Raw genomic sequence first — 14,311 nt, 5'->3', positions numbered from 1 at the left:
TCTTCAGTAAAGTCTGAATGTTTATATACATACATATACTATGTATAAAATAATATAACTTATGTTTATGGCTTTGTTCAAAACAAATCCCATTTTTCACTGGGTTCTTAAGCAAATAATTTATCTATTCATAAGCCAAAGTATACTTCTTCCCAGTAAAGAGTAAGTTATCTTTTTCCTTTGACCAAAAGCTCCTCAAAATTTTGTTATGCTTCAAAGTTGTCATTATTAAACATTAATACACATTGTACAGTAATGAATTCTGGTTGGATGAATACAAATATGAAATTTTGAAAAAACAAAGAGGGGATATTTCTATAGTTGTATTTTTCCTCTTTCAACCACGATATTCCTTCTTTCTAAATCTGTCCAGTATTAACAGTTTCTGTATTAGTACACTTGCCAAGAAGAAGTTCAGGGCCCTTGCAAAACAATGACATTTTATCTTTAAAATTAAATGATGGTCTTCTCCCAATTTTCAGAAAAGAATAAAGTGGGTGAATAGGTGTTTTTTCCAATTTAAAATTTTTTCTTTAACCTTTGCCACTTATTACTAGCTGACAACAAAACAAACCAATTCTGAACAAAAATCTCAAAATAGCTGAACAGTCCCAATTTTATGGACACACGATTATGTTTGATTTTGTACCACAAATATGATCTGTAAGTAAAATTGTTCTTAGTGTGTATGATGGAGTTAAACATACAAACATCACGGTGTTCTACCATTAATAGGAATTCTAGGTGCTCTGCCACTTTAACAAATGTGAGCTTAAATATAACAAGCACATACATTTCAGGACTTCAAAGAATTCTCACTTTTAAAAAACAGAGGCTCATAAACATTAACTATTTTAATACTCATCTTGGTACTAATTTTAGAGGAGCCAATGAGTGAAGAGAGCTGGAATAAGAAGCCTCTTTGAGCCATGACAGTAATTTTTTAGTTTGCAATATATTGGGGAGGGTGATAGCTCATGATAATGAGTGCCAGCAGAGAGGCCTTAAAGCGATTACATTTTAAATAAATAAAGGCACAATAAGAAAACAGTATTACAAACAAAGACTACCCAGAGAGACAAGTCTGCATCTATAAGTTGTTTACTCTAGCTACAACTCACTGATTCAGCAAACTTCAGTACATAAAACCTGCTTAAGATCTAAAAAAATAGGCAAAGAATCTCTGAGTAGGCAAAACAGAAGTCACAAATTGGCACTAATGCTTATTTATGTTAGCTTGGCTAGGGGGCAACTTCACAAACCCTTTTACTCTTATTTACCCCAGAATTCTAACAGTTTAACCAGCTGATTTCTCAGTTTACTTTACACTGGAAGCAATTATTCAGGAAAAACAAAGAGCTTCTAGAGACAGACACAGCCATACAGGAAAACAAAAGCAAAACAGCCAACTCTGAGGAATTTAAAAGATTTCTATCTATTTGCCCGAGAATATATGAAAGGGTGTTCTTCAGTTATGTAGGAAAATCCCTTTTAAAAAATTAAATTTTACTATATGTCTATCCTACAGTTTTAAAAAATATGATAAACCTCTTTCTTATAGCTAAAAGGGACTAAGTCAAGTCCCACTGATCAGCAACTTAAAACGTTACATAAATAAGTGGTCATAATAGCTTTCAAATACTGATAAAAACTCCCTGACTTCCAAAGTTACAAACATTAAATTTTATGTCAAGAGCTTACTTTTCCTTATCAGTTGAGCAAGGCATACTAACAGTTGTTCCTGATTGAACATCTCCTAGTGATGTACTTGGTTTTGTAAACTGCAAGTTAAAGTGCACCTGTGAAGAGGGAAAACATGTAACTGAATTAGTGAGAACTGAGACAGTTCTATATGGAGATAGGTGGTTAAATTTTTTCTCTGATGAATATAGACCACAGAAGTTCAACCTATATTTTATAACACAAGCACATTTTATTGAGAAGATTTAATTTAAAAATCCTATTTCTCCTTGACAAAAAAGTTCCTGTCATATCAGCAAGATAAACAGCACAAATTATCTTAATTATTTTCAAACAAAAACATGAACACTAATACATTTAAATGTTATTGATGCTAAAAGTAACCAAGTACCACAATGATGCATTTACCTCATACATTCTGAGAATTCTTTTCACGAACTTAAAGCCTGTCATATTTAAGGATTCTAAATGAGTGCTAGGAATTGAATACTGAAATAGTCAAAAGTAATCCAAGAATCTATACAAAAGTCCAAACTAAAATATCAAGCATATAGTGTGTAGTAGTTTATTTAAAGTAATAATGACTATGACTGAGGGGGTTTCTTACCAGGAATGGGTTCTATGTTAGGAAGTCTATAAATGTAAGTCACCATACTAATAAATCAAAGAAAAAAGGTATGACGACTCATATAAAGAGAAAAAAAAAAGAAAGAAAGAAAAAAAGAAAAAGGCATGAGAAGATAAGAAATATCTATTTTTGGTAAAAAAAAATCATAATAAAATAGGGAGAGATACTAGCTTAATAGGATAAAATTATAAATGAGAAAGGTATATGCTGCTGTCCTTGGCTATCAGGGTTCAATATTCTAAAGATATCAGATCACATTAAATACAAACAGGATTTTTAAAAAGTGAGATAAGCTGATTTTCATATTCCTTATAGAAAAATAAACATGCAAGAGTGAAGAAATTTAGAGTATAAGATATTAATACATAATATAGTTTCCAGCCACCAATAATTAGAAAACCAGACAAAATAAACGAAAAGAATGGTCCCAAAAACTGAACAACTGGTAGTACAGAACTGTGCTCTCTAAGAAAAGTGTGATCCCTACAACTGACCCAGCTTTCTAATTAGAGGCACTTCCTGACTATAGGTACAGAGAAAGAACATAATTGCTAAATGAAGGAGATTAAAATCAGTTCAGGGAGGATGAGGTGCCTGGAGGCTGCAAGGCAGAATTCTGAAGAAAAGGGAGCTATAAAGAGAACAAGCCACAGAAATCTACACATGAATCCCCTTGAGTTTTTGCTGAGTACTAGGAACATGCATAGGGTAAAATTCCACAATGCTGGGCAAATAAAAATGGGAGTTTCAAGCTGAACAATTTCCAAGGTTCATAATCATGGAGACAAAGTGGACAGTCCTTGGTAATCATTTAGGGCATTCTGTGGGGAGCTTCGTAACACGGCTGAACTATCCCTTGAGTAAAAGCTACTTTAAATGCATCCTAGTAAAGCTAAAGGAAAAAAGAGAAAAACAAAACTCAAAAAGGACCAGGGGATCGACAAGTAACTTAAATAACTGCCACCCTTTAAAGGAAGATAACAAAATCTAGATAATCAACAAAGTAACATTAACAATGTTCCACATCCTATCAGAAATTATTAGAGGGACTTCCCTGGTGGTCCAGTGGTCAAGAATCTGCCTTCCAATGCAGGGCATGCGGGTTTGATCCCTGGTCGTGGAACTAAGATCTCATGCCATGGGGCAACTAAGCCCATGTGCCACAACTACTGAACCCACACACCTCAATTAGAGAGCCTGTGCACCGCAACGAAGATCCCGTGTGCCACAACTAAGACCCGAAGCAGCCAAAAATAAATAAATAAAATAAATATTTTAAAAAATTATTAGAAATGACAAGTAGGAAAACATGAGTCATACTAAGAAAAATCACTCAACAGAAACCGATCCAGAGATGATACAAATGATAGAATAAGGATGCACATGTTAAAAGTATTGTAACTATGAACAAGGATGTATGGAAATTAAAAGTATGAGAAAAATGGAAGATATAAAAAAAGAATGAAATGGAACTTCCAGAGATGATAAATTAAATATCTAAAATGAAAAGTTCGGGCTTCCATGGTGGCTCAGTGGTTGAGAATCCGCCTGCTGATGCAGGGGACACGGGTTCGTGCCCCGGTCTGGGAAGATCCCACATGCCGCCTAGCGGCTGGGCCCGTGAGCCATGGCCGCTGAGCCTGTGCGTCCGGAGCCTGTGCTCCGCAATGGGAGAGGCCACAGCAGTGAGAGGCCCGCATAACGCAAAAAAAAAAAAAAATTATAAAATGAAAAGTTCTCACTGGGGCTTCCCTGGTGGTGCAGTGGTTGAGAGTCTGCCTGCTGATGCAGGGGACGCGGGTTCGTGCCCCGGTCTGGGAAGATCCCACATGCCGTGGAGCGGCTGAGCCCGTGAGCCATGGCCGCTGAGCCTGCGCGTCCGGAGTCTGTGCTCCGCAAAGGGAGAGGCCACAACAGTGAGAAGCCCGCATACCGCAAAAAAAAAAAAAAAAAAGTTCTCACTGGACAGAATTAACAGCAAATTAAACAATGCAGAAGAAAAGATTAGTGAACTTTAAGAAAGCATTAGAATCTAATATATATAAAATGAAGCAAATAAATGAACAGACTCAATGGGACAATATCATGTGATCAACCATGAGTAACTGTAATACTAAAAGGAGATAACAAAAAAAGTGAAGAGGGACTTCCCTGGTGGTGCAGTGTTTAAGAATCCACCTGCCAATGCAGGGGACATGGGTTCGAGCCCTGGTCCAGGAAGATCCCACATGCTGCGGAGCAACGAAGGCTGTGCACCACAACTACTGAGCCTGTGCTCTAGAGCCCATGAGCCACAACTACTGAGCCTGCATGCTGTAACTACTGAAGCCCGTGTGCCTAGAGCCTGTGCTCCACAACAAGAGAAGCCACTGCAATGAGAAGCCTGCACACCACAACGAAGAGTAGCCCCTGCTCGCCACTAGAGAAAGCCCGTGTGCAGCAACGAAGACCCAACACAGCAATAAATAAGTAAATAAGTAAGTAAGTAAGTAAATAAATAAATAAATAAATAACAGTTTAAAAAAAAAAAAGTGAAGAAATATGGCCAGGCCAGAAACTGGCAACTATGGAATGATGGCTTCAAAATGCTGAAAGGAAAAAAGAAACTTGTCAACCCAGAATTCTAAATGCAGAGAAGATAAATTCAAAATAAAAATGTTATGAGATTTTTATGAATTTCCCACAGACATGCCCTGTAAGATATCTTAAAGAGCTGCACTGTAAGAAATCTTCATTAGAGGAGAAAGGAAAATGATACCAGATGAAAATGTAGATCTACATAAAGGAATAGAGTTGTGTAAATAGTAAGTATATGAGTAAAAGGACTTTCTCCTCCCTGTTTAATTTATTTAAAAGATATCTGATTGTTTAAAAAAAAAGTGGGATTTATAACAAATGCAGAAGTAAAATTTTGACAGTAGTTAGCAGGACAGGAATGAGGAAATGGAATTATTGTAAGGTTCTTACATTATATGGAAAGTAGTATAAAATTTTGAAGATAGATTATGATAAGGTGAAGATGTCTACTGTAAACTCTAGAGCAAACAAAAAATAAAGCCAATAAGTAGAGACAAAATAGAATGCAAAATAAAATCAGCAATTAATTGAAAAGTCAGGATTAAAGTAGAAAAGAGGGACAAAGAACAGATGGGATATATAGAATACAAACAGCAAGATGATAAAACGTATAAATATATACATTAAATTTTAAATTGTTAAAGACAACGTCAGAATGGATGAAAATATAAGAGTCAGGTATAGAGTATCTAAAAGAAATCCAGTTTAAATATAAAGACACAGATTGGTAAAAGTAAAAGGAAAGAAAGTGATACATCATGTAAATGCTAAGAAAGCCAGAGTACAATATTAATATCAAGGTATAGTCTTCTTTCTGTTCTGAGAAATGAAAAAACAAAATCCTAAGGGTCAAAGAGAGTGAGGAAAATCCCTTCTTTCACAGTTCTCTTCTGCCCCAACCCTCAGGCAATTCAGTGGAAACAGAAGCGACAGGGGTAATGATGATAACAGCAGTGGCCAAGCAGGCACCTAAAACTCTCAAAGCGGGGAAGCACACCCTCTGACCAGAAATGCTGTGGTCTCACAAGCATGATACAAATTCTCATTATGTTTTTTCTTTCTCTGTCCTCCCAATGTTTGGCACCAGACACAGACACAATTGCAGGAACTGTGTCTTAGACCAAGGGAATTTAGGTCCATGATTTCTAGCCAGTTTTCAGGAAGAAGGACTCAGGGGATTCTGAAATCTGGAGGGAAATCACAGAGAGAAAGGAACTCAAGAAAGAGATCCTATAAAAGCTGTATATGAACTACTGGGTTCTATTCTAAGCTGGACATGCAAGATCTGACCACAGTCACCATACCAAAGGTTCTGAGAACTGAACTATGGAGTAAACCACCACCCAGGTCACAGAACAGGCACTAGATGGTGCACAGACAGAAAGATCCAAATAACATGAGCAAACTCTTTAAGGACTGAACTGACACAGAAACCACAGCCTACAAACGGTAAGTCAGAATTTGCAATTTGAACCTAACAAAACTATTTGCTACAAAAAAAAATTATTTTAATTGAAAAATTTTTTTAATTCACATTCTCCTTTGGATTTAAACAAGATCTAGAGCCTCATAACATTCAATACTGGATCCACACAGAATCCAAAATCACTCAACAAAGAACCCAGAAAATCTAAGTACTTTGCAAGGCCAAAAACAAGCCAACAGTTGTCAGCTCCAAGATGGCAAAGATAATGGAATTATCGGGAAGGCAGTTAAAAGTATCTATTATAACCATGTTCTAAGAAGTAAAAGTTAATACTCTTGAAATAAATGTAAAAAAAATGTCTCAGTAAAAAAAAATAGAACATGTAAAAAAGAAACAAATGGAAATTTAAGAACTGAAAAAATTCACTGGATGGACTCTATAGCATTAAACTGTAAGATCAATCAATAGAAATTATTATATCTGAAAAACAGAGAAAAAAGAAAGGAAGAAGAGAGCCTCACAGACCTATGGGAAAACATACATGGTCTAACATTCATGTTGCCTGAGTCCCAGAAGGATGGGGGAAGAGTGTAGGGCAAAAAACATTTTTAAGAAATAATGGCTGTTGGGCTTCCCTGGTGGCACAGTGGTTGAGAGTCCGCCTGCTGATGCAGGGGACACGGGTTCATGCCCTGGTCCAGGAAGATCCCACGTGCCGCGGAGCAGCTGGGCCCGTGAGCCATGGCCGCTGAGCCTGTGCATCCGGAGCCTGTGCTCCACAACGGGAGAGGCCACAATGGTGAGAGGCCCACATACCGCAAAAAAAAAAAAAAAAAAAAAAAAAGAAATAATGGTTGAACACTTCCAAAATTTGGTAAAAGGTATCAACTTAGAGATTCAAGAAACCTAGCAAATCCCAAAAAGGATACAAATAAATTCATGCCTAGACGCATCATCAGACTCCTGAAAACTAAAGGAAAAGAATAAATCTTGAAAGCAGCCTGAGAAAAACGATGCATTATATATAGTTGAACAACAGTTGGAATTTACTGCTGATTTCTCATCAGAAATCATGGAAGTCTGAGGGAAGTAGAATATTTTTAAAGTGCTTAAGGAAGAAAAACTATAAATACATTATTCTATGTCCAGAGAAAATATCATTCAGGAATGAAGGTGGAAGAAGCGTGTTTCCAAGATGAAGAAAAACAAAGAAACTTCTTTGCCAGAAAACCTCCTATAAAACAAAAGCTAAATAATATTCTATTATTCAGGGAAGTGATATCATGGAAAACATGGAATACCAGGAATAAAGGAAGAGCAACAGAAATGGTAAACAGGGATAAATATAATGGACCATGCTTCTCCACTCAAGTGTTTTATACATATGTATATTGGTTAATAGCAAAAATTACAGCACTGTCTGATAGTTTCCAATGTATAGCTGTAATACATATGACATACCAAAACAAAGGGGTAAAGGTAAAGGGACTACACACGGTAGTAAGGTATTTATATTCCACTTGAAGTGGTAAAATATTAATTCTATACATACTGTGAAAAGCTAACTATGTTTATTATGATGCCTGGAGCAACCACTAAAAAAAAAAGTGTACAAAGAGATATAATAAAAAACACACCAGAAGAACTAAAAAGGAATATTTTAAAAATGTGCAAATAACCCAAAAATGAAGTCAAGAAAGGGGAAACAAAGGAATGAAAAATAGAGGGAACAAACTAAATATGCCCTTTACCTGAAAACCATTTTAGATAGGATATACAAAAGTTTAAAGAAAAAGGTTGGAAAAAGATACTCCATGGAAACACCACTCGAAAGAAAACCTGAGTAGCTATATTCATATTGAACAAAGTAGACTTCAGAGCATGAAAAATTACCAAAGAGGAAATTACATAATGATGAAAGGGTCAAGCAACCAAGAGGACATAACAATTATAAAGGTGTATGCACCGAACAAAAGAGCTTCAAAATACATGAGGCAAAAAATGATAGAATTAAATGGAAAACTGATAGAAATGGAAACACCCATAATAATAATTGGAGATATCCAATACTGGAGATACTCCTCTCTCAGTAACTAATACAAAGTCAACAAGGATACAGAAGAACTGAACAAAATCAACCAACTGAATTTGACTAACATTTAGATCAGTGAAGTTTTATCCCAAGAATGCAAGGCTTATACAATATTTGAAAATCAACATAATACATCTATTAACTGATGAGAGAAAAATCACAGAATCATATCAAAGCATTAAAAAGCCACTAGTAATGAGTTTAACAAATGAGTATAGCAAGTTTTCAGGATACAAGGTCAATATACAAAAATCAATTATATTTGTATACAGCATCAACGAATATTCTGAGAAAGTAATTAATAAAGCAATTACATTCACAATAGCATCAAATGAGTAAAATACTTAGGAATAAATTTAATAAAAGAAATGCAGAATTTGACATTGAAAACTGCAAAACACTGATGAGAGAAATTAAAGGACACTTAAATAAATGGAGAGGCATATTAACATTCATGGATTTAAAAACAAAATACTGTCAAAATGACATTTCTTCCAAAATTGATCTATAAATTCTATATACCCTATCAAAATTCAAGCAGGCTATTTTGTAGAAGTTGACAAGCTGAATCCAAACATTTATATGGAAATATAAAGTATCTAAAATAATAAAACAAGTTTGAAAAAGAAGAGAGTTGGTGGATTTATACTACTCAATTTCAAAACTTAATATTATTAAGTCACAGTAATCATGACAGTGTGGTATTGGCACAAGGATAGACAATCAATGAAACAGAATTAAGAGTCCAGAAATTCTTACATTTATGGTCAAATGATTTGCCTAAATCAACAGTCTTTAACAACTGTTACTGAAAGAACTAGATATCCACATGCTAAAACAAAACAAAAAAACCGAAGACCCTTACCTCATTCCATACATAAAACTCATACTATACATAAAAAGTAACTCACAATGGATCATAGATCTTATTTGCCACCTGTGGCTGCAGAGTTCTTAGATATGACTCCAAAAGCATGATCAACTAAAGAAAAAAATTTGATAAACTGGACTTCATCAAATTAAAACCTTTTTGTTCTTCAAAAGAGAAAATAAAAGAGAAGCCACAGACTGGAAGAAATATTTGCAAACATTTATCTGATAAAGGACTTGCATCCAGAATATTTAAAGAACTCATAACTCAAGAGAAACAACCTAATTTTAAAAAAGGCAAAAGATTCAAATAGCTATTTCACCAAAGCAGATATACTGATGTCAAACACACACATAAAAAACTGCTCTCAACCTCATTAGCTTTTAGGGAAATGCATGCTAAAATCACAAGATACTTCTACACATCTACTAGAATGCCTGAAATTAAACAATTGACCATATCAAGTGTTGATAAACATATAGAACTTGAACTCTCAGACTGCTAGTGGTAAACGGCACAACCACTTTGGAAAAGTGTGGTAGGTTCTTAAAAATCAAATACATATTGACAGCCAATCCATTCTACATACTCACCCCAGAGAAATACGAAGACTTGTACCCAAATGTTCATAGCTTTATTTGTAATACCCAAAAGCTGAAAATGACTCGAATTTTCATCAATTGATGAATGTATGGATAAGCAAGTTGTGGTATACCCATACAACGAAATACTACTGAGCAATTAAAAGAATGAACTACTGATACACACTACCACCTGGATAAAGCACAAAAAAGTCATGCTGAGTGAAAGCAGATATAATGTATCACTCTATTCATCTGAAATGCAGAAAGGCAAATTTATAGAAACAGAAAGCAGATCAGTAGTTGCCTAGGGCTGGGGGCAAGAGTGTGGTTTAACTGCAAAAAAGCACTAAGGAACATTTTGGGGAAATGTAAATGCTCAAAACTAGACTGTCATGATGGTTTCACAACTCTATAAACTGACTGAAATTACTGAACTGTAGACTTAAGCATGGGAGGATTGCATGTATGAACTATAAAAAAGTTTTAAATTTTTTAAAAAGGCACCTTAAAAAGAGTAAAAAGATAATCCCAAAATTGGGAAATAATAACAGTTAACATATAAAACCAATAGCAGACAAGTGAATGTTCAGAATATATAAAGAACACTTATGATGTCATCTTACAGGGGTTAAACATCCCAAACAGAAAATGAATAAAAGAAATGAAGAGAAATTATATAGAAGAGTAAACATAATCTATAGATACATAAAAAGATGTTCCTCACTTAATAATCAGGGAAATGCTGATTAACATCAGTCACTAGATAGGTAAAATGCCTCTGACCCAGTTCCTTTTAAGAATTTGTCCTACAGTAAATACATACGCACCCAACATAGGTTCACCTCAATACATAAGGCAAATGCTAACAGCCATAAATGGGGAAATCAACAGTAACACAATAACAGTGGGGGATTTTAACACCACACATACACCAATAGATCATCCAGATGGAAAATTAATAAGGAAACACAAGCCTTAAATGACACATTACAACAGACAGACTTAATGGATATTTATAGGACATTGCATCCGAAAGCAGCAGAATACTTTCTTCTCAAGTCACGTGGAACATTCTTCAGGATAGATCACATCTTGGGTCACAAATCAAGCCTCGGTAAATTTAAGAAAACTGAAATCATATCAAGCATGTTTTCCGACCACAATGCTATGAAATTAGAAATCAATTATATGGAAAAAAAGTGTAAAAAACACAAACATGTGGAGGTTAAACAATACGTTACTAAATAATCAATTAATCACTGAAGAAATCAAAGAGGAAATCAAAATATACCTAGAGACAAATGACAATGAAAACATGACAATCCAAAACCTATGGGACGCAGCAAAAGCAGTTCTAAGAGGGAAGTTTATAGCAATATATCCTACCTCAAGAAACAAGAAAAATCTCAAATAAACAACCTACCCTTACACCTAAAGCGACTAGAGAAGAACAAACAAAACTCAAAGTTAGTAGAAGGAGAGAAATCATAAAGATCAGAGTAGAAATAAATGAAATAGAGACAAAGAAAACAACAGCAAAGATCAATGAAACTAAAAGCTGGTTCTTTGAGAGGATAAACAAAATTGATAAACCTTTAGCCAGACTCATCAAGACAAAAAGGGAGAGGATCCAAATCAATAGAATTAGAAATGAAAAGGGAGAAGTTGCACTGGACACCACAGAAATACAAAGGATCATAAAAGATTACTACAAGCAACTACACGCCAATAAAATGGACAACCTAGAAGAAATGGACAAGTTCGTAGAAAGATACAACCTTCTAAGTCTGAAACAGGAAGAAATAGAAAATAAGAACAGACCAATCGCAAGTAGTGAAATTGAAACTGTGATTAAAAATCTTCCAACAGGGCTTCCCTGGTGGCGCAGTGGTTGAGAGTCCACCTGCCGATGCAGGGGACACGGGTTCATGCCCCGGTCCGGGAAGATCCCACATGCCGCGGAGAGGCTGGGCCCGTGAGCCATGGCCACTGAGCCTGTGCATCTGGAGCCTGTGTTCTGCAACGGGAGAGGCCACAGCAGTGACAGGCCCGCGTACTGCAAAAAAACAAACAAACAAAATCTTCCAACAAACAAACGTCCACGGCCAGATGGCTTCACAGGTGATTTCTATCAAACATTTAGAGAAGAGTTAACACCTACCCTTCTAAAACTCTTCCAAAAAATTGCGGAGGAAGGAACACTCCCAAGCTCATTCTATGAGGCCACCATCACTCTGATACCAAAACCAGACAAAGGCATCACACAAAAAAATTACAGGCCAATATCACTGATGAACATAGACACAAAAATCCTCAACAAAATACTAGCAAACTGAATCCAACAACACATTAAAAGGATCATACACCATGATCAAGTGGGATTTATCTCAGGGATGCAAGGATTCTTCAATATACACAAATCAATGTGATACACCATATTAACAAATTGAAGAATAAAAACCATATGATCATCTCAATAGATGCAGAAAAAGCTTTTGACAAAATTCAACACCCACTTATGATAAAAACTCCCCAGGAAGCGCGCTTAGAGGGAACCTACCTCAACATAATAAAGGCCATATACAACAAACCCACAGCAAATATCATTCTCAATGGTGAAAAACTGAAAGCATCTCCTCTAAGATCAGGAACAAGATAAGGATGCCCACTCTCACCACTATTATTCAACATAGTTTTGGAAATTTTAGCCACAGCAATCAGAGAAGAAAAAGGAATCCATATTGGAAAACAAGAAGTAAAACTGTCACCGTTTGCAGATGACATGATACTATACATAGAAAATCCTAAAGATGCTACCAGAAAACTACTAGAGCTAATCAATGAATCTGATAAAGTTGGATACAAAATTAATGCAAAGAAATCTCTTGCATTCCTATACACTAACAACGAAAGATCAGAGAGATTAAGGAAACAATCCCATTGACCATCACATCAAAATAAACCTATAAGGAGCCAAAGACCTATACTCAGAAAACTATAAAATACTGATGAGAGAAATCAAAGATGACACAAACAGATGGAGAGATATAACATGTTCTTGGATTGGAAGAATCAATATTGTGAAAATGACTATACTACCCACAGCAACGTACAGACTCAATGCAATCTCTATCAAATTACCAAGGGCATTTTCCACAAAACTAGAACAAAAAATTTTACAATTTGTATGGAAATACAGAAGACCCCAAACAGCCAAAGCAATCTTGAGAAAGAAGAACAGAGCTGGAGGAATCAGGCTCCCTGACTTCAGACTATACTATGAAGTTACAGTTATCAAACAGTATAGTACTGGCCCCAAAACAGAAATATAGATCCACAGAACAGAGATAAACCCATGCACCTAGGGCCACCTAACCTATGACAAAGGAGGCAAGAATATATAATGGAGAAAAGAGAGTCTCTTCAATAAATGGTGCTGGGAAAACTGGACAGCTACATGTAGAAGAATGAAATTAGAACACTCCCTAACACCACACACAAAATTAAGCTCAAAATGGATTAAGGACCTAAATGTAAGACTGGATACTATAAAACCCTTAGAGGAAAATATAGGTAGAACACTCCTTGACATCAATCACAGCAAGATCTTTTTTGATCCACCACATACAGTAATGAAAATAAAAGCAAAAATAAACAAATGGGACCTAATGAAACTTAAAAGCTTTTGTGCGGCAAAGGAAGCCATAAACAAAATGAAAAGACAACCCACAGAATGGGAGAAAATATTTGCAAACAAAGCAACTGACAAGGGACTAATTTCCAAAATACACAAACAGCTCATGCAGCTCAATATCAAAAAAAGAAATAACCCAATCAAAAAATGGGCAGAAGACCTAAATAGACATTTCTCCAAAGAAGACATACAGATGGCCAACAAAACACTTGAAAAGATGCTCAACATCACTAATTATTAGAGAAATGCAAATCAAAACTACTATGAGGTATCACCTCATACCGGTCAGAATGGCCATCATCAAAAAATCTACAAACAATAAATGCTGGAGAAGGTGTGGAGAAAAGGGAACCCTCCAACACTGTTGGTGGGAATGTAAATTGGTACAGCCACTATGGAGAACAGTATGGAGGTTTGTTAAAAAACTAAAAATAGAGCTACCATATGACCCAGCAATTCCACTTCTAGGCATATAACTAGAGAAAACCAGAATTCGAAAGGATGCATGCACCCCAATTTTCACTGCAGCACTATTTACAATAGCCAGGACATGGAAGCAACCTAAGTGTCCACTGACAGAGGAATGGATAAAGATGTGGTACATATATACAATGGAATATTAGTCAGCCATAAAAAGGAACGAAACTGTGACATTTGCAGAGACATGGACTGACGGAGAGAATGTCATACAAAGTGAAGTCAGTCAGAAAGAGAAAAACAAATATCGTATAATATCCC

The 14,311-nt window shown here is 35.7% G+C and overlaps 1 protein-coding gene across 2 annotated transcripts in view; it reads right to left on the bottom strand.

Annotated features, from left to right (window-relative positions):
* The window catches only part of SASS6 (SAS-6 centriolar assembly protein), a 60,107-nt gene that overhangs the window by 1,914 nt on the left and 43,882 nt on the right, over positions 1–14,311 (bottom strand). For both annotated transcript variants that reach the window (XM_081223651.1, XM_081223652.1), the window contains exon 15: positions 1,702–1,799. In XM_081223651.1, coding sequence (XP_081079777.1) covers positions 1,702–1,799 — 98 coding nt within the window. The remainder of the gene's footprint in view (positions 1–1,701; positions 1,800–14,311) is intronic.

Source organism: Mesoplodon bidens, assembly GCF_964165515.1.
Source record: "Mesoplodon bidens genome assembly, chromosome: 2".
NCBI classification, from domain to species: domain Eukaryota; kingdom Metazoa; phylum Chordata; class Mammalia; order Artiodactyla; family Ziphiidae; genus Mesoplodon; species Mesoplodon bidens.
The sequence above is the reverse complement of the archived record's forward strand: the minus strand, read 5'-3'. Positions and strand labels throughout refer to the sequence as shown.